Source organism: Giraffa tippelskirchi, chromosome 3 (assembly GCF_054371585.1).
Source record: "Giraffa tippelskirchi isolate mGirTip1 chromosome 3, T2T-mGirTip1v1.2.pri, whole genome shotgun sequence".
Lineage (NCBI taxonomy): Eukaryota > Metazoa > Chordata > Mammalia > Artiodactyla > Giraffidae > Giraffa > Giraffa tippelskirchi.
Genome location: NC_137277.1, coordinates 177115520 through 177140638, shown reverse-complemented (window position 1 = coordinate 177140638; position 25119 = coordinate 177115520). Strand labels below are relative to the sequence as shown.

The 25119-nt window shown below is 45.5% G+C and overlaps 1 protein-coding gene and 1 long non-coding RNA gene across 23 annotated transcripts in view; one reads left to right on the top strand and one right to left on the bottom strand.

Annotated features, from left to right (window-relative positions):
• EIF4E2 (eukaryotic translation initiation factor 4E family member 2) overlaps nucleotides 1-24625 on the bottom strand; it is a 29633-nt gene extending 5008 nt beyond the window's left edge. The window contains exons 1-9 of one of the 22 annotated variants that reach the window (XM_081585707.1): nucleotides 24582-24625; nucleotides 22713-22804; nucleotides 16782-16896; nucleotides 16193-16250; nucleotides 15618-15752; nucleotides 11476-11580; nucleotides 9767-9919; nucleotides 9528-9664; nucleotides 2782-2860 (exon numbers count right to left, since the gene is read on the bottom strand). In XM_081585707.1, coding sequence (XP_081441833.1) covers nucleotides 2815-2860; nucleotides 9528-9664; nucleotides 9767-9919; nucleotides 11476-11580; nucleotides 15618-15752; nucleotides 16193-16250; nucleotides 16782-16888 — 741 coding nt within the window. In that variant the 5' untranslated portion in view covers nucleotides 16889-16896; nucleotides 22713-22804; nucleotides 24582-24625 and the 3' untranslated portion in view covers nucleotides 2782-2814. Of the gene's footprint in view, nucleotides 1-2781; nucleotides 2861-7525; nucleotides 7792-9527; nucleotides 9665-9766; nucleotides 9920-11475; nucleotides 11581-15617; nucleotides 15753-16192; nucleotides 16251-16781; nucleotides 16897-20755; nucleotides 20817-22712; nucleotides 22805-24420 lie in introns of those variants that run through there. The other 21 variants (XM_081585708.1, XM_081585710.1, XM_081585695.1 and 18 more) reach the window with 21 other exon arrangements.
• Nucleotides 2354-15250, top strand: LOC145543614 (uncharacterized). The gene is made up of 4 exons (XR_014080909.1): nucleotides 2354-2604; nucleotides 12407-12852; nucleotides 13402-13774; nucleotides 14994-15250. It is a non-coding gene; the product is annotated as an uncharacterized LOC145543614 (long non-coding RNA).
• Nucleotides 24626-25119: the final 494 nt, after the last annotated feature.

Sequence of the window (25119 nt, the reverse complement as noted above, 5' to 3'; positions counted from 1 at the left end):
AAAAAAAAAAAAAAGTGGGTTGAGAACAGCCTGGTGCCAAATTTAGTCTGAGGAATGTGTTCACCTCAAAGCAGCTGAGAACTAACCCCCAGCTGTCCCTCACCCCAGGCTGCAGTGCACAGACAGGTGAGACAGGAAGGGAGAAGGCAGACAGGAAGTGGCAGAGGCCACGAGCAACTTTTGTCCCCTAAAGACGGGTTTCTGTTCTTTTAAAAGCAAATTAAAATTTAGACAATTAAGACCGAGCACTGAAAAGTTAGACCCTACAGGCACCTTGCAATGGGCATACTATTGGGAAGGTTTATTGGTTTTGTTTTTTCAATGGTTTTCAATAGTATAAAAGATCATTCAGAAGGAAATGATAACACTTTTTACATCATGGTCTTCAGGGAAACATTCTCTGGCTATTCAGCCGCTCAGCCCAGGCCAGCTCTGGCTTCCTCCTCGCTCCCTCCCTGCGTAGTAAATAAAACAGCAAATCACCTAGGTTCACTAGGGTAAACTTCAATCTCTCATCTCTGCCAAGTGACCATATCAACTTCATTCCCCATCAATAGAGACCACTGCTCTGTGCATGCCAGTCTAGACATACAGGGACCCAGAATCTCTGCCCCTATCCCCCAGCAGCTAACTGGGACTTCTACTGAAGCTATGGTTCACAGTGCCATGCTTATTTGTAATGGTAATAGAGGTCACATGACACAATCCTAAAATAGCAGCAGCCACACGGAATGGCACAAAATAGCAGATAAATTGAGAAGTATTTGTGGCTCAAGAATTATTTAACTAGCAGTTTATTCCTTCACAGATCATAATCTACTTGGCGGGAGAAAAGGGAGGGAGGACGAGAAGGCTAAAGTCCTAGGGGGCCTCTGAAATGGCAGCTGGTATGTGCATCTTCTTGGAACGCCCAGTTAAACACTTTCAAGGTAAAATCAAAAAACATGAATAAAAAATCCTTCTCAAGTCTGTTGTGACAAGGAAGTGAGCTGGGTTTTTTATTTAGACTCGAATACCCCTCTCATTCTCCCAAGCCTGTGCTTCAAGAAGAATATTTAACCCACTGAAGGAATGCACCCTTCAACGTCCCCCATAAAAATGATATGGGGTGGGGTGGGACAACAAAAAGAACAAAGAGCCTACAGAATGGCAATTATGCAAATATGACTGTTCAAAGCAATTGAAAAGTATTTTTCCTGGGGAATCTAGTGCCAGCTGAAGGGAGAGGGAATAATTTTAAGTTTTCTTCTATTCTGCCTCTTCCAACTTCATTTTAAAGCCCCCTCCCACGCCCCCACGGAGTCTAAGATGCTGTTGAATTTTAAAGGTACCATCCTTCTATGTACTTTGAGAGGTAAACACTGCCATTAAACTATGACAAAAACCTTTTTTATCACATTCACTGTAAGAATCCCAATTTTAGGCATCTTCAAAGCAGAAAAAAAAGGAATTTTATATATGATAATGCTGTTAAAGCAAGTCCCGTAACTTACGGATGTATTTTGAATGTCTGCTACTTTCCAGCCTACAAGTCAACGTGTTGATATTAGAACTAACACATGTTTTCATCCCTCTTTGATGTACTAGACACCATCTCAGAATTCTATACTGAGTATACTTTACAGAGAATCCCTTTGAATTTCAATTTTGAAAACCTAGCATTATCATCTAAAAACTGAATTTGTGATGAAGGAATTAAACTATTTGAAAAACAGATATGAGTGGCGTGAGTGTGCAGGAATTCCGGGACTGTTTGTTACTCAGACCCTAGCCACTCACTCTGTCCCTCACAGGGTCATACTCTCTTTGGCTCATCTAGGGAAGAAGGCAGGTCTCCTTTCCTTGAAAAAGTGTCCCTTGCTTCCCGTGAAAGCAGAATTCTGAAACAACTATTACAGCTGGCATGTTCTTTTCCAATTTTAGAAATTCTCCATTTCTTAGGGATGGGGTTGGAGGGGTTTGGGGCGGGGATAGTTAACGTCCAGGGATGTGCTTTTGGGCCAGGCACATGCAGACACTGTCCCTGTAGCCATTCCTCTCATCCAGAATAAATTCATTCAATTCCTTCTGCCAAAGAGACAGACATGGACTTGGAACTCCCTTAACTGAAATACAAATATTCTTAAAATTAATGCTTCACTGACCCAGCCTTTGCTATCCCAGGGCCCCTCTCTGTCAGCAAGCACATGGTGGTCTCGCCATGATACAACCTGGAACCATGCTTCCTACACAGCCCTGAAATCTCCCCCATCCCCGACCATTTCCTTTGCCTTTGAAACTCGGAGGTTCCATCACTGTTTCCTCACAATTGACAAATACCACCAGCAAACAAGACACACCTCTCGCCTAAGTCATACAGGGGCCAGAGGAACTGCCCTACTAGTCACAGGACACTGCCAGATAGCTTAAACATGGCCATGTCTGGGAATTAAAAAAAAAAAAAAAGACCTCTGGTCCATTTATAATCATGAAATGTCAGCATCCAGAGACCAGAGACAACATTAGTCCGTGGAACCTCATTTTCCAGATCAGAAAGCAGAGGTGCAGTGAAGCTCATTGACCTGCCCAGGGGTTCACTGGGAGACACATGACCCAGGGAGGATGGTAAGTCAGCAGCTCTGGACTCAGTGTTTCCCTCCAGGATGGTGGGTGCCTGGCACAGGCTCAGTGTTGGCAGAAATAAGCCTGGGGGCAGATGGGGAGGGGCAAGCTCTTGGGAGGAGGGTCCTACGGCAGGGAGGGACATCACAGGGTTACGGAGTAAGATAGACGAGGCCCTACCCTGAGTGTGAGAGACAGAGGGGGAGCGTCCGATCAGCGGCCGCTGCTGTTCACCAGGCCATGAAACTCCTCCCAGGCCCTGGCAAACCAGAGACAAAAAACACAACAGCACATTCAGATCAGAGGCTTTTTTAACAAAGAGAGCAGACAAGATAACCCCACACCCCAATTCAGATACCCTCAAGGTCAGGCGGGGCCCACCGATACCTGGAAGCACAGCAGTGAGGGTCCCCGCCTAGACTTTCCTGTTAAGCAGGGTGGCTGACACCTTTCAGGGGCACCTGGCACTTCTGGCTCGTGCTACTGCCCATCAGGCCCTCACTGTCCCCCAGAGGACTTCCACGTCCTTCCAGCCACTCCTTCCACAAGTCTACTGGGGAGGCCACGGAGGTCAGATTAAGTTCACCCACCACGGGAGACACTTCCAATTCACTGAGACGAGGGGCAGTAGCGCTTTCTGTCTTGGGGATGTGAGGAGAGGAGGCAGAAATGATTTTTCTCCATCAGGCCTCACCCCGAGGGTAAAGGTAGGTACCCAACAGCATTATGATGCTGATGCAAAGACACGGTGAGGAAATAAGACTGCTTCATCTGCTTCCATACTTCAAATCTTCTAACCCTTTTCAACTCAGACTCCAAATTCATGTCAGGTTCCATGCGTTTCTGATAATACCCAAGTAACAATTATCTTAAAAAGTTGTATGTGCCACAGCATTCCCAAGGTCCAAACTCCTTTGAAATTTCCCAGGACCGATGCTCATCGCAACTTTAATGCTTATTACTTAAATTTAGAAACTGGAGCTAGGAAGGGATAAGGAATGTGACTGAGGGGCAGAGTCTCTTGGATGACATTCCACAGAGAACAAGCCTTGGTGGCTGCAGGCCAAACACCAGGAGAAAGAGGCTCACTCGTGCCTCTGAAGCCCTGACCCGCGTCAAGTTCTCTGAGAGGAGCTTACGTCCTTCCTTTTTACCTGAGCCATTTTTCAGCCATTTAGGGACAAAGTATCTGTAACTTCCCTGGAAATTATACATAAAATGGGTAATTTGGTGCCTTCAAATCTAAAATCCCTTACCATCAATTATTCCATTTGTGGCTTAAAGGGGTGAAATACTCATGGTAACAACATACAGGGTTTAATATGTTAAATTATTTGCTCACTACAGGTTTAATATTATGGCCACTAAACTACACTTCATCACTAGGTCTCCTACAGATAGCTTTTCTTCTTTTTTCAAATAAGAAGGGATGAAACAGAGACCTGGCCCAATAAATTCATTCTTCCACACAATCATCATATCAGTTTCATTAGTTATTTCCCTTTTGAAGAGCAGCACTTATAAGTTAATGATGTAGCTCTTGGAACAAGAGACTGATCTGCAGTTAATTCTTTAGAATATCGCCAAAATCCAGATACATGTATGTTCACTGAATGGAAGGAAAACGTTAAGAGCACCCCGTAAGCGTGCATCTTGTCAGTTCACAAACTCAGTTTCCACAGAAAGACGTTTCACAGCTCTTTCTGGAGAGATGGTAACACGAGGAACTTTCAGAGTCCATTAGTGATGGCAGAAGGTCATTTCACTCTTCACTCCAAATGAAGATAAAGAGAAAGCAAAATCTGACACCTGGGCAATGACCCAGGAAACCCCCCTTCTCATTCTAAGAGTGAGATTTAAGTTATATTTAAGCAAGTTAGGTGGCAACAAGAAACTACATGGCTGTGTTGAAGGTTCACCTCATTTATCCTTTAGCTTCCAGAAAGGCCTACACTAGTCCAAACGGAAGTTCTCTATGTCAAGAACTTACAGAAATATGGATTTCAGAGTTCCCCTCTAATCCAGTTTAGCATTAAACTGCCGTCCTATTTTCTTCAGCAGTATATTCTTCACATGTAAAACTTCAACATGAAGAAACTGGGCAAAGAAATTTCCTCAGGTGGATTCAGTGGAGACAAAATCACTGATCAGTCATTGGTACTCAATGCTTGACTAAGTAAACCAACCGCCTAAAACTAGGTGTGAATGTTCTAGCTATTTTCCACCTGGCATCCCAGGCATATATATAATTTTAAAACTTGTTCCTTTGAAAGGTAAACAAAGAACAAGTTAAATGTTATATCTGTCATGTAAACTGAGTTTCTTAAAAACATTTTTTCCCCCTATTATCCTAATACAACCTACAGGGAATTCTAAACAGATTCCAATGACAGGGTAACAATGGGTCCTTTCAAGACCACTTTTTACCAGCTGGCTTACCAGAGAGCAAATTCTGAGGGCAGAGATCTCATCCCTGAACTCTGCATTTGCCCCCACTCTGGCCCAGCCCCACTTCACAGCCTTGCCCTCAGTTGGCCCTCACACTCACAGATGAGCTGAGCCTCCTGCTGGTCTGGGCTTTACCTTGCACATCAGTGTGGAGGGACAGTTCTCAAAAGCAAAGCCTGGCCAGCAATGAGGCTGGGTGACTCAGCACCCCCAGCTATGATTTAGCCATGGCAAGAGAAGGGATGGTTGGTCCCTGCTTACCAAGTTCAATATTTAAATACAATGAAATCAAGATGTGGTGGAGTCCCCATGATTTGACCCACTTCTCCTCTAAAACAAATGAATAAAGACAAGTCACCTACCCTCAGCTCCCTGTGCAGAGGGGCCTGGTCAGTCTTCCCAACACCGTGGCCCAACAAGTGCCTTGTCTTCCCCCTCCCATGCCAGGCCAGAGGCACAAGAGGACTCAATGGACTATTCCAGAGAGGAATTTTCTCACAAAAGACACTGCTGTTTTATACGGCCCTGTGACCCAAGTCTTCTCCTGGTGGTCCCATGATTCTGGGGTGCAAGTCTGACTGTGTTATGAGGCTGTCCACCTGCAAGGACCCAAATCTCTGAAACCTCAGCTGCACACCTAACACTTGACTTAACCATTTTCCCACTTCTTAGTGGGCCCGTGCACCCTTAAGGGGCTGACTGTTAGCAGTAAACAAGGGTGTGAGACAGCAAGCAGCGTTCCCTCTGCAGCAAAGCGGCTCACCATGCCCCTTGCGCAGCAGCAGCGGTCACCTCTTAGCTCAGAAAGGGGTGCTAGCAAGGAGCGCAGCAGGAAAAGGCCACGAGCAGTGTGATGAAGGACGGCCGGGGAACGAGACACTTGAAATAGGACGTTGGAGACTGGACGGAAACACAGCAAGGGGGAGGGACACCTGACTGAGAAAGCTAAGCCACCCCTAAAACACTCCCCTCACCATTTCCAGGACCTCTCATCTCCAGAGTACGTGGGAGAGAACAAGTGTTGGCTCTTTCCTCCTCGTGTCCCTTCAATTCTCAAGTCCAAGCAGTTGCTGTTCCTTGGCTCAAACACAGCCATGGCTGTGGCAGAGCCACAGGGGAAGGACAAAGCAGAACAGTCCTGGCTTCCATTCAGATGTGGCAAGGCTCAGAGGGGTCAAGGTCAATTTGGTGCTTTCCCATCAACTCTTACTCTGGTAGGTGGCATCAGGGTCAACCTCTGGACCAGCTGTATTAGCTGAAATTAAGATCAATACATGTGGACATCACAGCTGAAGGCAAGAGGGAAAGGGCCATAGAACGTCATTCTTTGACAAACGTTGAAAACATAGAAAATATGTATTTCCACACATCAACCATCTCCATCTTTCAGGAACTGTAAGTAATCTGGGGGAAGTGATCACAAAAAGAAGCAATGACAGAGCCACCTCCAGGATGCTTAGCCCGGGTGCTAGTCCTGATGTGTGCTCTGGGGGAACCCAGGCCTCATGGAGACGGATGGGCAGTCAGGATGGCACAGCTCAGGGCGTCGCTGCCAAAATGGAGCAGCACAGCCACTTTGGAGAACTCTACGCTATGCCAACGGCCACGTTCACAGATGCTATCAGGCCACCTGGCCTAGTGTGGGCAAAAGTGGTTTATTTATGGTTTGAGTGGAAGCTCTAAAGAAAACCTAAAGTCACATTAAGCCTTGCTAGACTTCTCCATGCAGGTTAGGGGCCTGAAGGCCAAGCTGCAGCACATACATGCCGAGCCTCAAAAACTCGTGAGGGGCTGGGCCATGCTGTGGTCAGATGTCCTAAGGAGCAAAGTCACACAGGACAAAGACACGTCCCTACCCCCAGATCCTGACGCATGACAACCCTAGGGACTGGGGAAAGGGAAGGGCTAGAACTTTGTGAACTGTAAGCAGGGTGAGCTCAGAGAGGAAGATGAGCTGGCTCCAAGGGGAGAACAGAAGGGAAAAGGCTGGCAGAGAGCTTGCAGTTGGGTGGCTTTGGCCGGTGAGGAAAGCCCACTTACACAAAGCAAGGAAGCCCTACACACACAGCAGCACAGACGGAAGCAGGGCTTTACCTCCAAGCGAGAGATTTCTTTGAAGTAAGACAAACGAAGTCAGCCAAGCGAAGGTCAAGGATCCCCCTTTCCAACCTGATGGACTTTTGAGCTGAATTCTAAATCAGAAATCACTCTGTTCCTGTCCTCAGCATGACTGGTGGACTTAAATACCAAAAAAACCGGGGTCTCTTTCTGAGAGCCAGATGTCACCTCAGTGTCAGACCTCAGCAGAGATGGAACAAAATACCGTGTGATGTGATACCATGGGCTTACGGAAATGAGGCTGCATTCCCCGGATGGCCCTCCATGGAGAAGTCTGTGCCATTCCTTAATATGGTGACAGTCAGTCTGAAAGGCCACTTCTTTGATGCACCATAAAGAGCAAGAGCATGAGACAAGCTAGTTTAGCACCATTTATTAAGTGATCTCAGCTGTTGTTGTAGCTGCTGCGTGTCAGCCTGTTCTTAAAACATAAAATGCTCTTCCAATTCCTCTTGTCCGGGACGGAAGGATCTTCCAGGTAGCACGCCAACAGAACAAGAGACTCCGATGACGCCGGCTTCAATGACGGTGCCATCCAGAGAGGGAGAGGGTCATGGCACATTCAACCGCGGCTTCCAGAGGTTTTGAAAAAGGAGCCTTTGGGAGCCCAGCCTGCCTGGCATTCTAGTGGAAGTGCAAAAGGTTGGCATGTTGGGAGAGAAAGAGAGGGAGCCGCGGAGGGAAAGTGGCATCTAGGTGTCAAGGAGGGGTTTCTGACCCCTGTGGCTGCAGGGCTGGAGGACTAGGCAGACCTCTGATAAAGCAGCAAGCGGCAGACTAAGGCACCAAGCCCCAAGGCTCGCCTAGACTCTACGGACCTGTACACATTGCTACAGAAATCAGGAACAGCTGCCTCAGGGTATGTGAAAGGGAGAACAGTGGAGAGGGGAGAGTTGAAAAATATCTCTTTCCCTTTCCTATCTGGGTGAAAAGGTTGCTTGGGGGTGGGGTAGGGGAATGGGGGGGGCATTTGGGAACACTAAACACAAGAGTTCTAGGAAAAGTAGGTGTGGCTCTCTCCAGCCTAGACTGAGTCTGGCTGGAGGGCAGAAACTACTTGTATTCTAGAACAAAGAATAAGAAAAATCTGCCAAGAGAAAAACAGTGCTGACCCAGGGCTGCCAAGGCAAGCCCTCAGTGCCGTAATGGCTAATAACTGCTGGTGGCTGAGATGAGCCACACCCAGCCATTTGAGACAGACCACCTCCTATGGCAGCATTCCCAGTTAAAAACTGGAGCTTAGCTGGTACGAGCCAGTTCCACCCACAACATGATCTGTAAACGCAGGGGAAAAGATTCCCAAACGATCTGCCTGCTGAGCGCCATTGTTGGGCTCATTACTATAATGCCTGTAATAACAGCATGATGATGTTATTACTAACGATGATGAGAGCAATAATCCTTGACCCTGTGAGAGCATTCTCCATCTGAGGACCTTCGATTACAAAGACTGAATCAGCCTCACAAACAACCTTGCTCAGTAAAACACTCTTACCCACCCACTTTTCCGATGGGACAGGTGAAGCGGAGTGGCAGCGACTTTTCAAAGGCAAGCGCTGGTATCTGAGTCAGAGGACAGAACTACACCTACAGGTCCTGACTCCTAGCTGGCTTGCTCTCTCTTCACCTGTGAGGAAACTCTTAACAGCCACTCCCCATGTGTCCATAACGCCCTGAGGTTATTTATGATCTTCGGTCACTGAAGGAGCAACCCCAGCCAGTGATTCTCACTTGAGGACGTCCAGCTCCACTCCCCTGAGTCTCAGGTAGACTGCCAAGCTAACTTCCCCTCTGGCATTCCTGCTCCCCTTAGAGTCTACTCTCACACACACACTATTCTGCTTCTGCTTTGACTTCAGCTCTGCACACAAGGAAATGGAGTCATCATTCCTGGTAAACAAGTCAATTTCCCAGGACAAAGACAGCAGACTGAAGCTAACAAGTTAAAAAGACGTGCAAAAGTGGAGTGAGGGGCAGACAGGGAGGAGGGTCTCACTGTTGAGTGAAATTATTTTAGAAACCGCAAGAAAAAGAAGAGCACTTTGTCTTTCATTTTAAGACAGTGGTTAGTGAATGAAAGACAAGACAGCCTATGTGAATACAGCAAGCCCAGGTGGTTCAGCTGGGACTCTGCAGAAGGGATCTCCCTCATCCAGAGCACCCAGGGTGCAGGCAGGCAGAGAACCGCACCAGCAGAGAACTGCTATGAGTGGACAGAAGCACTGGGGGAAGACTGGTCTGTCCCTTCTCCTTAAGTCAGTCTCCTGGAAGACCATATTCCTCTGGACCCGATTAAGGACCTACTTTTGCTGAACTCAGGGACACGCCCCCCACACCTCCCAATCCCCCACAACACATACTTGATGCTGTCGGTGTGGGTTTTGTATTCCATAATGGTGTTGGGAGGTAGGTTAAGCACTCGCCGAAGCGTATCGCGTATGCGGGCCGTGGTGGCTTGATCGCTGGCAGTCTTATTCCATATGGAAATAATGTCCTCCTACAGGAGGGATGACAGAAGGATTCATCAAAGGAAACTGGAGGCAGCGAGAAGAGCAGAGGTAACACATGTGAAAGGAGACCTGCCCGCAAGGCGGCTTACCTGAAAGCGGACAGAGACCACAGCTCCACAGATCTCCTCCCCAACCATGAACTGTTCCCCCAGCATAGCCAAGATGAGATTCTCCCAGCAGCGCGATGCCAAGCCCTTCCGCAGTCGAATTATCCACTTTCCGCCATTTTTATTTGCATCATCCTGTAAAAAGAAAGTATTAAAAGTTAAAATATGGTCTCACAGCATTAGGGCCAAGGATCCATGATCACTGAGAAGTCTTGCCGTTTTCCAACTATTCAACTCTACAGGAAAATGTAGTAGGACTACAGGCAGAAGAAACGAGAAAAAAGAAACAACAAGGTGGGGATCCTTGCAACCAGCCATTAAAGAAAAACAGCCAGACAGACCCTTTAAAAATAATCCTCTTTTGGGAATTCCCTGGCGGTCCAGTGGTTAAGGCTCAGCACTTTCAGTGCCAGGGTCCAGGTTCAATCTCGGGGAACTAAGATCCCACAAGCCATACAGTGTGGCCAAAACAAACCAACCAACCAACCCTCTTTTTTGAAAACTACATTAAAACGAAATAATGTCAGATTTCAAACACAGATCATTCCTTCCTTCATTTGCTGAAAGTTTATCAAGTGTCACCATGTCCCCATATACAGACATGAAGTCACAGTCTCTACCCAGATCCAGTCTAGTGAAGCAGACAGACAAGAAAACTAATTACAGTAGTATAGTCTGACAAGTACAGCTGTAACAGAGATACACACAGGAAGTTTATGAAGAACAAGACAGTCAGAAACACCCAGGAAAAGGAAAGCATTTCACCTGGGTTATAAGGGACACAGGAATTAGCCAGGTGAAGGGCTCTGCGCGCACTGGGAAGGACACGGCTGTGTGCAAACACTGACTGTGAGGCGGAGACGCAAAGAGGAAGATCTCGCTACACTGAAGGGAGGATCTGGAGAGGACAGGTGACAAGCGCTGAAAGGCAATTAGGCGTAAGATCAAGTGTGCAACAGAAAACTGCATCAGATTTTTAATTAAGGTGTGTGTGTGTGGTGGGGGCGGGGGTTCCCTGGTGGCTCAGATGGTAAAGAATCAGCCTGCAATGCAGGAGACCTGGGTTCGATTCCTGGGTCAGGAAGATCCTCTGAAGGAAGGAATGGCTACCCACTCCAGTATTCTTGCCTGGAGAATCCCCGTGGACAGAGGAGCCTGGTGGGCTACAGTCCATGGCGTCGCAAAGAGTCAGACACGATGGAGTGACTAATGACTAAGCACAGCACAGCACGTGTGTGTGTGATCATGTCTGTCTTCTGGAAGAATGCTCTGGCATCAGAATAGAGAAGATGGACTACAGCAAAGAGATCACAGAGCTCAGCTCTGGGTCTCCGGTGACTGCCCCTAAGCTTATTTTTACTCACTTTAACCATACGTATACTACGGTAATATATTACACACACACAAAACCAGTCTATGGGAAGAGTAATCCAAAAAAAAAAAAAAAATCCTTCAATGTTGTTATAACACCATGTATGTTAGTGAGAAAACAATCTTTGAAAACCATCCACACAAACAATGGAATCGGGGGTTTTTCCTAGAGTTCCCATTTCCAAGGATGTACCAAACAGTGACACAGTTTTCAAAGAAGACTTTCACCAACGCCCGGCACTAACCCCCAAACCAAACAAACAAAAAACCCCCGAAAGAAAACTTCCTCAGAAAAGCAGTCTAAGGCTTTCGGTTCTCACCTCCCACATGGGTTTAATTCCTTCTTTGAAGAGATGGAAGTCGCTGTGGCCTGTCAGGTCCCCGGGACGCACCATGTGGCTGTAAAACCTCCAGAACTGCTCCACCTGCAGAGAGAGGATGGCAGAGTCAAGAGAGGCACCTTCTTTTTCTTTGAGCAAATGTGAGATTTAAGAGAAGAGCATAACCATGGAAGACACTCTGCTAGAGGCTCTACTTTTTGGAGGACAGATGTTCATTCCGGGGATTGTGGGGGAAGGACAGCATGTTAAAGGGAAGCAGACTGTCTATTTTGATAAAAGAATAATGTCATACTGGCGACACAAGGATAAACTCTTTAGGTGAGAAAGGCCAGCCTCAGCCAGGAGCCTTAGTTGGTAAAATGTCAATACACATCCTCCTGTGGAAGCCGCAGGAGAATCACCACACGCTGTAGGAGGACTTTGTTTTACACAATAAAAACCACTTAGATTTGAGGTATATTCAGGGCCACATAACCTCAGCCTGAACCAAATCACTTAAAAAAAAAAACAAAACAGTATTATTAACAGCGCGAGTTAACCAGTCATTGTGCTCTACAGTACATGTCCATGACTTATTTATAACTGCAAGTTTGGGCACTTCTTGATCAGAGGTTTATTGTCAAAATACAGCATTAGCTACACTGAAGTACACTTTCTTTCTACATAGTTACTGAGCATTAAGTGACAGAATCAACCGCAGGCACCACTCCATACCATGGTGCCCTTGCTAAGGCCCAGATGGTCCAAAAACCAAGCAGGCCTTAGCTTCCTCACTCAGGGTTTAAGTCTCTCTCCTTAGCTATAAAATTTCTCTTTGCTCCTCCTTCACAGTCCTGTTAGAAAATCATACGTATTTCTCTATAAAATGTATGCTTATTTATATTTATCACATTTCTGTTTCTCTCACTAGTGATTTGATAAGAAGAAATTACTTCCCTGTGTGTGAGCATGCATTCATGCTAAGTCGCTCCAGTTGTGGTCAGCTTTCTGGGACCTTATGGACTGTAGCCCACCAGGTTCTTCTGTCCATGGGATTGTCCAGGACAAGAATACCAGAGTGAGTTGCCATGCCTTCCTCTAGGGAATCTTCCCACCCCAGGGATCGAACTCACATCTCTGGCATCTCCTGCATTGGCAGGCGGGTTCTTTACCACTAGTGCTACTTGGGAAGCCCTTGATTACTTTCCTATTCCTCTGCAATTCACAGAGAACACCTACAAAGTACTGGGCAGTTAAGTGCACACTTTACAAGGAGAGAAAAAAATCTGAAACAGTCTGAAGAAAACAGTTGGTGTTTGCCAAGAAACTGCTGAAGAGGCTCTAAATAAACATGAAGCAAGATTCCATAATGTGCAGGTAAAAAAAGGTAGCATGCAGGCAGAGATTCAGGTGACACTCCCAGATTTGGATAGCAACTGAGGAGAAACCCTAGACTGTGTGAAATGGCTGTGCCTCTCGATACTCTAGAGCACAGAAACACAGGAAACATCTCTTGTTACAAGGAAATTAGGAACGAAGCCATCTGCAGGACTTCAACATTGTATTTCACCTCAGCAAGTGCCATGCTTAATGATACCCAAGGATCTAGGTCAGTGAATGGTCCTATGCATACAACGAGCAATAATCTTTTCCCACCCTTAACACAGTGCAAAGAAATGAAGCTCGCCTTCTAGAAACTGTGGCTCACTGTGAATAAGGACTTGACGGAAGTGGTGGGGACAGAGCATACCAATCACCCCCAATCCTCCCAGTGGAGCACTGCTTTATTAACAGTTTGGTGTCCACCAATCTGAGAGCCAATCTCTACAATCATATAGCCAGAATTCTATACCCAAATCACAAGAGAGATGAAATAATAAGCAGGTCGAGAAATAGTATTAAACTTTTTTCTTTCATTCTCTTAAGGCAACTTGCATTTTTGAAACTTTCAACTGGAACCAGAAAATAAATGTTTAGACTCAGAACATGAAGTGCAGAAAAGACTTGAGATCATCTCAACTACTTTCTTTGCTTTATAATTGAGAAAACAGTTTCAGAACTTGCCCCAGCTCACAGTCAAGCAGCAGAATGGATAACACTTGTGATCCCCGAGTCCATCGCTTTTTCCATTTCAAGATACAGTTTTCTTATTCACCTCAAGAACTTTTAAACGTTGTCAAATACTAGGATTGAGGACCAGTGGGAAATACTACTTTAGCATCATTAGTTTCACAATGTAATTCCTTTTCTGGAGGAATATTGTGGAACATTTCCCAATGCCTCGACTTACATGACATTGGTGAGTATAAAGCAGCATTAACCCAAGATGATGCTGATGATAAAACTGTTCAACTCAGCATATATTTCCAAAGAAGACAAAAACTCTCCTTGCACAAGCTGGGAAAATTCACACATGCTTTTTTTAAGCGGGAAAGAAAAATGCTAGAAGTAGTTATAATTATGCTAAAATAATTGAACAAAATCCTGAATGAAAACTGACTCCCCAGAGTTCAGTTTCTTCTCTGATCCTAAGTGCTTAACCAGTTGTTCATAACATAATGGCTGCCATTTTACCTGAAATGTCTAGCAAGCTATCAAAATTTTTGTGGATTCAGGAATGTTAGGATGACATGGATAGTTTTTTTAATTCTCTTGTTCTCTCTTCCAAGAATTCCTTCCTCTTATCACTTGTTCAAATTTTCTGAATTCAATCTTAAACCCATCTCCCTCCCAAAGATGCTTCTCCAGGCTGAAATGAATCCCTTTACTCTGAACTGCAAGAGCACTCTAGCTATGTATGCACCTCCTACTGCCTCCCTGTATTAGAAATTCCTGGGCATGTCTTATTTCCCTAAGGGCAAAGTTTTTTAGTCATTTTAGAACCCTATGATGCCCCAAATTCATTCAACAAACTTTTCTTGAACCAAATATGTACCAGTGCACGCTACTTTTAATAACTCAAAAAAGTCTCAATTTAACAGTAATAAGAGAGCACAGGCCAACTAATACAAGATCTTTGCTTGTGGCTGAAATATCAACTCATCATAGTAATCAGATGATATGATTATCATTATATATGCATATTAAATATAGCCTGTCTGGTTAACAATCACTTTGAAAAACTGGAGCATCCTGGCATGCATTTTAGTATACGGAAGACTGAAAGAATGTAGGCTTTGGAAGATGGTTTTTACAGCCTACCCAACCTGAGTCTCAATACTGGTTCCTCCACTTAATCAAGTTAATTATAACTGACTTGAGACTTCAGATCAGATACTTAACTCAAGTCTCATTTTTCTCATTTGTAAAATACGGATAACATTACTAACCTCATAGGGCTATCATAACGATCAAAGGAAACTACACAAAGTGACTATTATTGTTGTGTCCTGTCTCTTTACTATTTCAAAGTTTACTGTCTATTATAGTTTCCTTTTCCAGTGTCTGCATTTTAAACAGAACGAATACCTTAATAACTTCAAGAAAATAATGAATCCTGCATTTGATTCTGCCCACAGATCAACTGTATGAAATACATCACAATCTTCACCAAACAAGACTGGCTTTAGTCGCAGACAAGCCTCCCAGGGTTTACAACTCTAGTTTTCTGTGAGGAAGATGAGACAGTGCGTGGGCTCACTGTATTGACAGTGCCCCCCCAAAAAAACCAGAGACTTCCTTTTCCTTCTGAACACAGAACAAAGATGCTAGTTTATGCATAATCACTGACGTATCCGAAACCCAATGTGAAGTTATTAAAACAAAAAATTTTAAATTTTATTCTCAATTTTACTGACAAGCTTCATGAGGACACCACGTACTATAAAATTTTGTATCTCCTATGACACTTTGCACACAGAAAGGACTCTATAAATACCTACTTAAACAAACTAGTATTTTTGTATTGTCCCCATCTGATCAATTCCACAATTTACGCATTTATTGATTCTGACATATGTTGCCTATGGATATATAATGAGAAATAGAAGAATGAGCCAATTTAGCTTTACAGACTCAGGTCAGTCAACTAAGGAAACCAGAATCCTATTTAGGTTACCAGGAGGGTAGATAAACACAACAATGTAAAATACAGACAAGAATGTACTACCAAAGCTTACTACATTAAACCACTAAGTACTCACAGAGGCAAAGGTGCCAATCTGTTTGATATTCTGTTCATAGCTCTGTGAGCTGGTGGGACGGCCAGGGGTTCTCCTGGAGTACCAGAAAGTGTAGTTATACTGCAGGGGGTGCTCGGCCGGCCCAGGGACAACAGCCTGTGAATCAAAGGAGGTGTGTTAATCTGGGCCTTTTCCACATGCTCTGAGACTGAGAAAACATTCCCCAGTGTCACCCCTTACCACCTCCACCATTAAAAAGGATACATCCTCAATTACCTGCAATGGGCTTAAGATTCCGCTTACATGGTAAATTAGTGGTTAACTGTCTCTAAGTTCCTGTAACACTTTCTCTCTTCTTAATGCTTTCATAACTTTCTACCTCCTACCATGAGTTTATGCTTGTATCTCATCTCAACATATTCCCAGGCCAAACACTGCCTCCTCTATGACACCCTATCACTTAGTGGCTCATGACACTGGGCAAGTTGCTTAACCAGTTTGTGCTTCAGTTCCTTATCTGCAAAATAGGGAAAACAATAATGACCACCCTCATGGGGCTGCTGAGAGGATCAAAGTAACAGATGTGAAGTGCTTACCACCATGCCTGACACACAGGAAGTACTCAATAAATGACAGCTCCTGGGATTACTGCTTCTGTTAAATGTAAGAGCCTTGATTCACTCACCTGTGTCCTCTTAGCAGGTAAAATGTCTGCATTTGGAATGTACTAAATATTGTGCGATAAATGAATTAATGATTGCTTTAATATTTCAAGAAAGAAACTGAGAGATCTATCTCTCATTCTCTAAAATTCCTCTCTTCCAAGTCACTTTCAGCCTGAATTATTACCGACTAAAGAGGCAAACATTCTAAGTGATGCATAGGATTTGAAATCCTGAGCAGCAGCTTCTGAGGCAACTAACACCCTTGCTCAATTCCAGGATTAATCTCCCCCACCTCAGGCTAGGAGAATGTTGTAAAGTGAAGCAGGAACTCAAGATCCTGTGGCAAGGGGAACCTTCAAAGTCCCAAGATGAACTCCAGTGATGCAACAATCTTTTTTGAGAACAAAATCAGATACTACAAAACAGGGTGTCATCAAGTTCATCTAGCATCCTTCAAATTTCACAAGATCACCAAGTCCCAAGTCCAAGTCCAACGACATCTGTGCAGCACAGAACTCACCTTCCTCTTGCTGCTGCTCTGACTCTTGTCTCGTTCCGTTTTTTCCTTCTCACCATCTTTCTGTGTGCTGTTTTCTTCATTCTGATCATGGTCCCCACTGTCATCATCTTTCAATCTGATTGGGAAGGCAAAACAACAGTACCCCATGATTGAGCTGATTCTTGCTTATCTAACAAAGCCACCAGGTCAGATGAACCACCATGTAACCAACCAGAGGTCACCCAAGTCACAGGCAATGAGGTGCCCATGAAAGAGGGAAAAGCAAGCAGAAAGGCAACTGGGAGGATTAAGCAAAAATGAAACTGCCATCAGCTAATTTGTGAATTCCAGAAAGCACCATATTCTAGTTTTCTAAAAGTCTGCACAAAGCAGCAAGAGGTAAACAGTGTTAAGGGGTTGTTTTCTATGCCCAAAATAGTCAATAACGAGGAGAATTTCTGGATTATATAACTGTTTTGGCATTTCAAATGAACTTGAGAAACTTCCCTTTCTATCCTGCCACTTCTAACTATCTTTCCTACTGCTACTACTGCTACTGCTAATCATTCAACTTCCAAGCTTAGAACTCTCCACTGTCCTGTGCCCTTCTATGTCCACCACACAGGATATAATACAAGGAAATGTAAGATCCTCTACAACTTGACTCCTGTCAACTGGCATCCTCCTTCCCTCTCCCCACCTCCTAAAGCAACCCAGATTCCCATATCTGTGCTATGTGCAAACACCACCCCTCAGCCTAAGGCACCATTCCTCCCACATCTGTTTTTCCTACTAGATAGAGGGGGCCCTAGATTGGTGTTTTATTAACCTTTGTATCTTCAGCAACAATGACAAGATGCTGGACTGATGTTAAATGAAAAAGAAAAGAAAGGAAGGAAGAAATGTCTCCTTGCGTTGTAAGTTCAGTCAAAAGTACATCAGGTGCCACCCTTTCAGAAGCAGTGAAACTACCCTCAGTGTTGTGTATTGGTTTGCTATGACTTCAAACTCACTTATTTATGACTTAAATGAAGATGCTGTTTTGAGGTAAGAATGAAGTGTCAGTTCAGTTCAGTCACTCAGTCGTGTCCGACTCTTTGCAACCACATGGAATGCAGCACGCCAGGCTTCCCTGTCCATCACCAACTCCTGGAGCTTGCTCAAATTCATGTCCATTAAGTCGGTGATGCCATCCAACCATCTCATCCTCTGTCATCCCCTTCTCTTCCTGCCTCCAATTTATCCGAGCATCAGGGTCTTTTCCAATGAGTCAGTTCTTCACATCAGGTGACCAAAGTATTGGAGCTTCAGCATCAGTCCTTCTAATGAACACTCAGGACTGATCTCCTTTAGGATGGACTGGTTGGATCTCCTTGCAGTCCAAGGGACTCTCAAGAGTCTTCTCCAACACCACAGTTCAAAAGCATCGATTCTTCGGTGCTCAGCATTCCTTATGGTCCAACTCTCACATCCATAGATGACTACTGGAAAAAACAAAGCTTTGACTAGATGGACCTTCACCGCAAAGCAATGTCTCTGCTTTTTAACATGCTGTCTAGGTTGGTCATAGCTTTTCTACCAAGCAGCAAGCGTCTTCTAATTTCATGGCAGCAGTCACCATCAGCAGTGATTTTGGAGCCCAGGAAAATAAAGTCTGTCACTGTTTCCATTGTTTCCCATCTATTTGCCATGAAGTGATGAGAGCAGATGCCATGATCTTCGTTTTTTGAATTATGAGCTTTAAGCCAGCTTTTTCACTCTCCTCTTTCACTTTCATCAAGAAGCTCTTTAGATCGTCTTTGCTTTCTTCCATAAGGGTGGTGTCATCTGCATATCTGAGGTTATTGATATTTTTCTCGGCAATCTTGATTTCAGCTTGTGCTTCATCCAGCCTGGCATTTCACATGATGTACTCTGCATACAAGTTAAATAGGCAGGGTGACAATATACAGCCTTGATGTACTCCTTTCCCAATTTGGAACCAGTCTGTTGTTCCATGTCTTGTTCTATTGCTTCTTGACCTGCATACAGATTTCTCAGGAGACAGGTAAGGTGGTCTAGTATTCCCATCTCTTGAAGAATTTTCCACAGTTTGTTGTGATCCACATAGTCAAAGGCTTTGGCATAGTCAATAAAGCAGAAGTAGATGTTTTTCTGGAACTCTCTTGCTTTTTCTATGATCCAATGGATGTTGGCAATTTGATCTCTCCCTTTTTCTATATCCAGCTCGAACAAATGAAGTCTATCAGGATGTTATGTGTAGTCATTCATATGCACTAGCAGGTCAGTAGAAAAGTAGCCCCTGCTGGGGGCTTATCAGCAAAAACAGATAAAGAAGGAAGCATGGTGAGGGGACATTTAGACTATAAATACTGAGTGTTGTGTGAGGAATATCCGAGTCTCCATCTGAGCAAAGCTGTCCTTTGCTCATCTTGCTCTCTGAAGATCTTGAGCCACTCCTGCAGTAACCAAGGCGACTCTTTGGTGGGCAGTGGTGTCAAACCCTGCAGCAGTCTCTGAAGAGAAGGGACATTAGCTCTGCTGTGGTAAAGCTGACTCCTTTAGCAGTGGTGACAAAATGTTTAGCAGCCCTGCAAAGATCAGCCTGCCCATCACCACCAGTGCTGGAGTTTTCTACCAACAACTGACTTTTATTTTTGAGCTGGCAGCTGGACTTCAGCTCCTGACTGGCAAAGCCTTCTCACCCAGTGCCAATTCATATAAAGATACACCTGGAACTAAATTTGAACTGTATTCCTTTCATCTCCCTGTGCCTGGAACAATACTGTGAGTAATCTATCACTGGTTTGGAATATGTTATTTCTTTACTAGCTAAAAAGACATCACTATGCTACTGGCTTATGAAATTACTGTAACTCCCACAGTGGACCTGTGTTAAATAAACTATTGGCAAAGAAAATCTATCTCTGAACATATTCTGTCACTCTCCAAAACAAAATACTAAGGCTCTCAGTGAACCTAAAATTCACTGAATCTAGACAAAAAGATAAATGGAAGGTGAATTCACAAAGACAGTAAGAATGCTGTTTAGTCTAGAGCTGGACCATCAATTTACAGATCTTTTCTGAGGTCACTTTTCTGGCCCTACCAAGTCACAAAGAATTTGGCAATTCTCAGGACAGGTACTAGAAGTGGTCAAACTGTAACTCAGACACAGGAATACCTCAGAGCTATTGTGGGTTTGATTCCACATCACAGCAATAAAGCAAGTATCACAAGAAATGGAGTCACACAGATTGTTTGGTTTCTTAGTGCATTTAAAAGTTATATTGACACTACACTGTAGTCTATTAAGAGGGCATTAGTAATACGTCTAAAAAAAGTACGTGTCTTAATTCAAACCTTAGAGTGCACAAACTACATATGTGCTGGGGTGCCCACCTGCCCATTTCACAGCCCTGGCTGTAGGATATACTCGGGAGATGGTGCACTGTGCCACACCCAGCCCCAGCCCCTCCCTGGCCAAGGCAGGATGGTGAAGGGCACTGGTAGCCCAGCCCGGCCGATAACCTATGCCTCAGTGCCTTCCTCAGATTCCTCCCTCAGGTTTTCATCCAGGAGGTGAAAGATCTTACAGATTCAGGAGCTGGGGCAGTCAGTCATATGAGTTGCATGTAAGAAAAGCAATGAGGGAATAAAGACAATAAGCAAAAGCAGAGAAGGCCAGGAGGGACAAAGAGGATGGAGCAGATGAGCAGAGAGTGGAGAGGAGAATGGGTTTTTTCGTGATGCTGCCATCTCTTTGGCTTCCCTGGACGCCTGGGAGGAGACCTAATGGTGTTTACAATAACTCCTTCCTCGTTATGAAATTTGAGTCCGGAGGGTTTCCTTTTGAAGCGGGGCCTGTCTAGCATCCAAGTCCCACAACATTTACCAGCACACTGTGTGTATCAGATATTATGAATACCTGACACACAGTCTTTTCCCTCCCTTCCATCCAGTGGTACCAACCCACCTGTAGCCCCCAGTCTCACCCCTCTGTTGTGCTCATCATCTGGTCTTTCAAGGAGCTCCTCTTCCCCTATTTAACTTGTCCTGTAGGACCCAGACTAAGGGCCACTTTCTCTTGAAAATATTCCCTGATCTCTCTCTAGGCTGAGTTGGGACCCTTTCTTCTAAACATCCCCATATAAATGTTTTACTTGTCCTAGCTATACTGTCAGTTTTTCTGTCTCCTGATTACAAATATTTCATGAGTCTTTGTTTCTTTTTTTTTTATTGCTTAGGTCCAAGATAGCTCCTAATTCTCTTCTTTAGGGCATATCCCAGGGACTCAAACCATTTCTCTCTTCTCAGCCCCCAACTTCCCACAATACCATCTGGGGTCCTTTCCCTTCAATCTTGGTTGAAAAAGGGCACAGTTGCTCTAGGACCTCACATTTTGCTAGCTCCAAGCAAAGCATGTAAGTTCCTTTCTTTTTAGTGCTTTTGCTAACCACTACTGGGAAACAGAAAAATAATAACAAGAATAATTATGTCAGAGAAGGAACAATGCTACTGTGACCCTGGTCCCCAGCTCCCGACTCCCTTCTAAAACAGTAACTGGAAACCCTAATGGACCTTCATCTAATGCTGTTATTTCTTGAGGGTGGAGCTCTGCTCTCCGGGACAACACTTAAGGCAAGTCATTCGCATCCTATCCTCAGAGGCTACTCTTCCCAGCTGGACGCTGGATGTGAGCAAAGATACTATCCAGGTGGTCCTTAGACTCAGGCAGGCAATTAGCATCTGAAGCTATCCATGCTGAGTGGTGCCTCATCAGCTCACCAAGCTTCTGCCCAGGTATGTCCTCATACTCTGACTAGACAATTCACTGCAGGTAGGAAGTTGGGCTAATCCACCTTCACATGTCCAGCATCAGGAAATGCGGGCAGAAAACAAACACGTTTAACACATGGATTTCTAAAATCAAGGCAATACAAGGCAGAATAACAAGTGCCAAATAAGTGGTTCAGATAGTAGGTAAGAATGGGCCAAAGCTAACAAAGAGAGAAAAGGGACAAAAAATCTGGCACCTGGATTTGAAAACCAAGCTCAACCCAGTAGGGACTGCAGTACTTAGAAAGCATCTTAACGGTTTTACATTTGAATAGGATCGATAGCAATGGCACCTACTGACTTGATGGGGGGGGAGGAGGGGTGAGTGTGGGGGGATTAGGTTACATATGAAGGCCACACAGAAAAGGAGACTTAGAACTCCTCCGCAATCTGAGCCCATCAGATTAGACTAGAATACTCAAGTCCAGGCACTGGACTTGTAAGACTCTGGCAAACCGAAACATGTCCACATGTCCTTAGAAGCCAAGTGGTGAAGAGCATACAGACCAAACAGGCAACCAGTGGCCTACAAACTGCACTTTTTTGCATTAAAAAAAAAAAACCTAAGGGCTGGAGTGCTTTCTTCAATTGCTAATTTCAAATGAAAGACGGTTTACTTTTTTTCTCGTGAATAGCTAGAAGGCAGATGTTTAAAAAAATCTGGCTCAGTATAATGAATAGTTAATAATTGGAACTAATTAAAAATGACCTAGGTTAGGGACTTCCCAGATGGTCCAGTGGTTAAGATCTCACACTTTCAATGTAGGGGGCTCAAGTTCAAACTCTGGTCAGGGGACTAAGATCCCAAGAGCCACAGGGCACAGCCAGAAAAAAAGAATTTGGGTTAATTTTTGTCAAGATGTGCTTGAACCAACTTTAAACAACCTGGGTAAGAATCTCACCATATGTGGCCCTTCCTATTGTGGGCAACTTATTTCATCTCAGAGAGTCTCATTTTCCCTATTTGTAAAACAAAGTAACAAGATCCCCCTTACAGGGTTGTTTGAATCAGTTAATATGTGAAAAGCAGCAAAGTGCCTATGGAAGCCATTATTGCCATTCTCAAGTGAGCTTACTGCAGACCAAGAAACGGAGAAGGAAATGGCAACTCACTCCAGTGTTCTTGCCTGGAGAATCCTGTGGACAGGGGATCCTGGTGGGCTGCTGTCCATGGGGTCGCACAGAGTCGGACACGATTGAAGAGCCTTAGAATACATGCATGCATTGGAGAAGGCAATGGCAACCTACTCCAGTATTCTTGCCTGGAGAATCCCAGGGACAGAGGAGCCTGGTGGGCTGCCGTCTATGTGGTCGCACAGAATTGGACACAACTGAAGTGACTTAGCAGCAGCAGACCAAGAAATGATTTGGGTAGGACTGGGACAGATGACCCATATAGTGTCTTAAGATGAAATTTTGATTTCTTCAGTTTGGTGGAGAAAGGAGTATAGGGTTGGCAGAAAGCTCCAATGAGGCAGGACTTCAACTTAGAGCTAAGAGTTGCAGGGCTTAGGATGGGGTTTTTGTTGTTCAGTCGCTAAGTTGTGTCGGACTCTTTTGCAACCCCATGGACTATAGCCTACCAAGCTCCTCTGTCCATGGGATTTACCAGGCAAGAACACTGGAGTGGGTTGCTGTGTCCTTCTCCAGAAGATCTTCCAGACCCAAGGATCAAACCTGCATCTCCTGCATTGTTGGCAGGTGGATTCTTTACCAGTGAGCCACCAGGGAAGTCCCTGAAGATGAGGGGTTGGGGCAGTGGTAATCAGTACAGGGATGAGCTCAGCTACACAGTGGGCTACAGAAGCAAACTCCCAAAGACTCTTTTCAAGTAGTAGAGCCCTCTTGGCAACCAGGAAACATTCCTGAGGAGCTGCCAAGAGTGCTGGAATCCAAGGCCTATGAATTTGCACACCAGCACTCACTGTCCTGGAAAAACTCCAATTTCCCCTCAGCAACAGTGGGTCACAAACTAAACTAACGGTAATTCCACTTTACATATATATCTCTCTATTTAACACTTTACAAAGTACCTTTAAGCACTGCTGAATGTGATTTGATCCTTATCACACCCAGTGCAGCAGCAAGACACTAAACACTAATGCAGTTTAGAGTAACAGAAGCTCAGAGACTGGGTAACTGGTGGGTCTGAGGCTGGAAATCTAGGTCTTCGGAAAAGAAGACAGATTTACTGCTAGACTATTAGAAGAAAGCCAAGAACAAAAGTCTACCTCCAGATACAATCGCTGGAGGGAAATGTGCAAAAATACTGCGCATTTCCTTTCTGCACCTCCAAACTGATGATGGAACTAGGACTCAAACAATAGATAAGGTTCACCCCTTCGGCAAGAAACTGAGTTCTGGGAGAGGGTGTTGGAAGAGGGAGAAAGGAGGGGGAAGAAGAAAGGAAGTAGGAAGGAGTCTCAGGAAGATGATGAAAATTCCGTAACAGAGCAGCCGCTGCACTAAACGCGGCAGCCACATTACCTCACTGCATCCTCGCAACTCTATGACATGGACTCTGTTACGGTCCCTCCTTTGCAAAAATGAGAAAACTGAGACTCAGAGGAGAGGTGACCTGCCTAGGCCAGAAAGGTGTGTGAGAAAAGCTGCATTCAGTGGCAGGGCGGCCAGGCTGCGGAAACACCCAAACCGCCGAGGTCTCCGCCCCTCCACGCCGCGGGTAACCCGCACTCGGGCGGGGCGTCCCAAAATCTCCTTCTGGGCCGCACAACCACCTTCTGCCCCCTGGACACCGCACTTCGCCCTGGGTCCGTACGACCCTGGGGTCCCCGAGGCCCCTGCATCCCTCGTCCCTAACCTCCTCACATCCCCGCTGGCCGCCCAGGACCGGCCAGACCGCAGCCCGAGTCAGAGAGTGTGGCCTGTGCCGCAGTTTGCGCCGCCTGCAGTCCGGGCGGGGGTAGGCGCAGGGAACAGTTGGGGGGAAGGGGCCCCGGGGGGCGGCCACGCGGCACTCACGCGTCGAACTTGTTGTTCATCCTCTCGCCGCCACCTTCGCCACTGCCTCACGAAGTGACTTCCGCTCCCCCAGGTCCCTCCGCCTAGGGTCCGGCCACTTCCGGTTGCTCAGGGCACAGCGGAACGTTGCCGCGTTGGCCGGGTAGGGGGCGGATATCCCCGGACGCCTTCCTTCTGCGCAGAGGCGCTCAGGTTTGGCGGCTGTGTGGCATGAAATCGGGTCTTGGTTCCTGTCCCGGACCTTGTTCCTGCCTGCTTCCCGCTTGCCCACCCTGCTGAGCCGAGGGCGTCCTGACCGCCTCCCGAGGCGGGCTCGGAGAAGCGCAGCTCCGAGTCGCTGAGGGAGCTGGCTCGTGCTACAAATCCCGACTCCACCCGCAGTGGGGCTGCGCGATCCTGGACTCTCTCCTAACCTCCCTGACGCTGTTTCTTTAGTACTGACCATCTTTTGATACACTACCCGTATCTTCATGTTGCCTTGTGGATTGATCGAGATAATCAGTGTCAGGCTCTACACAAAGTAGCCCTCAATAAACGG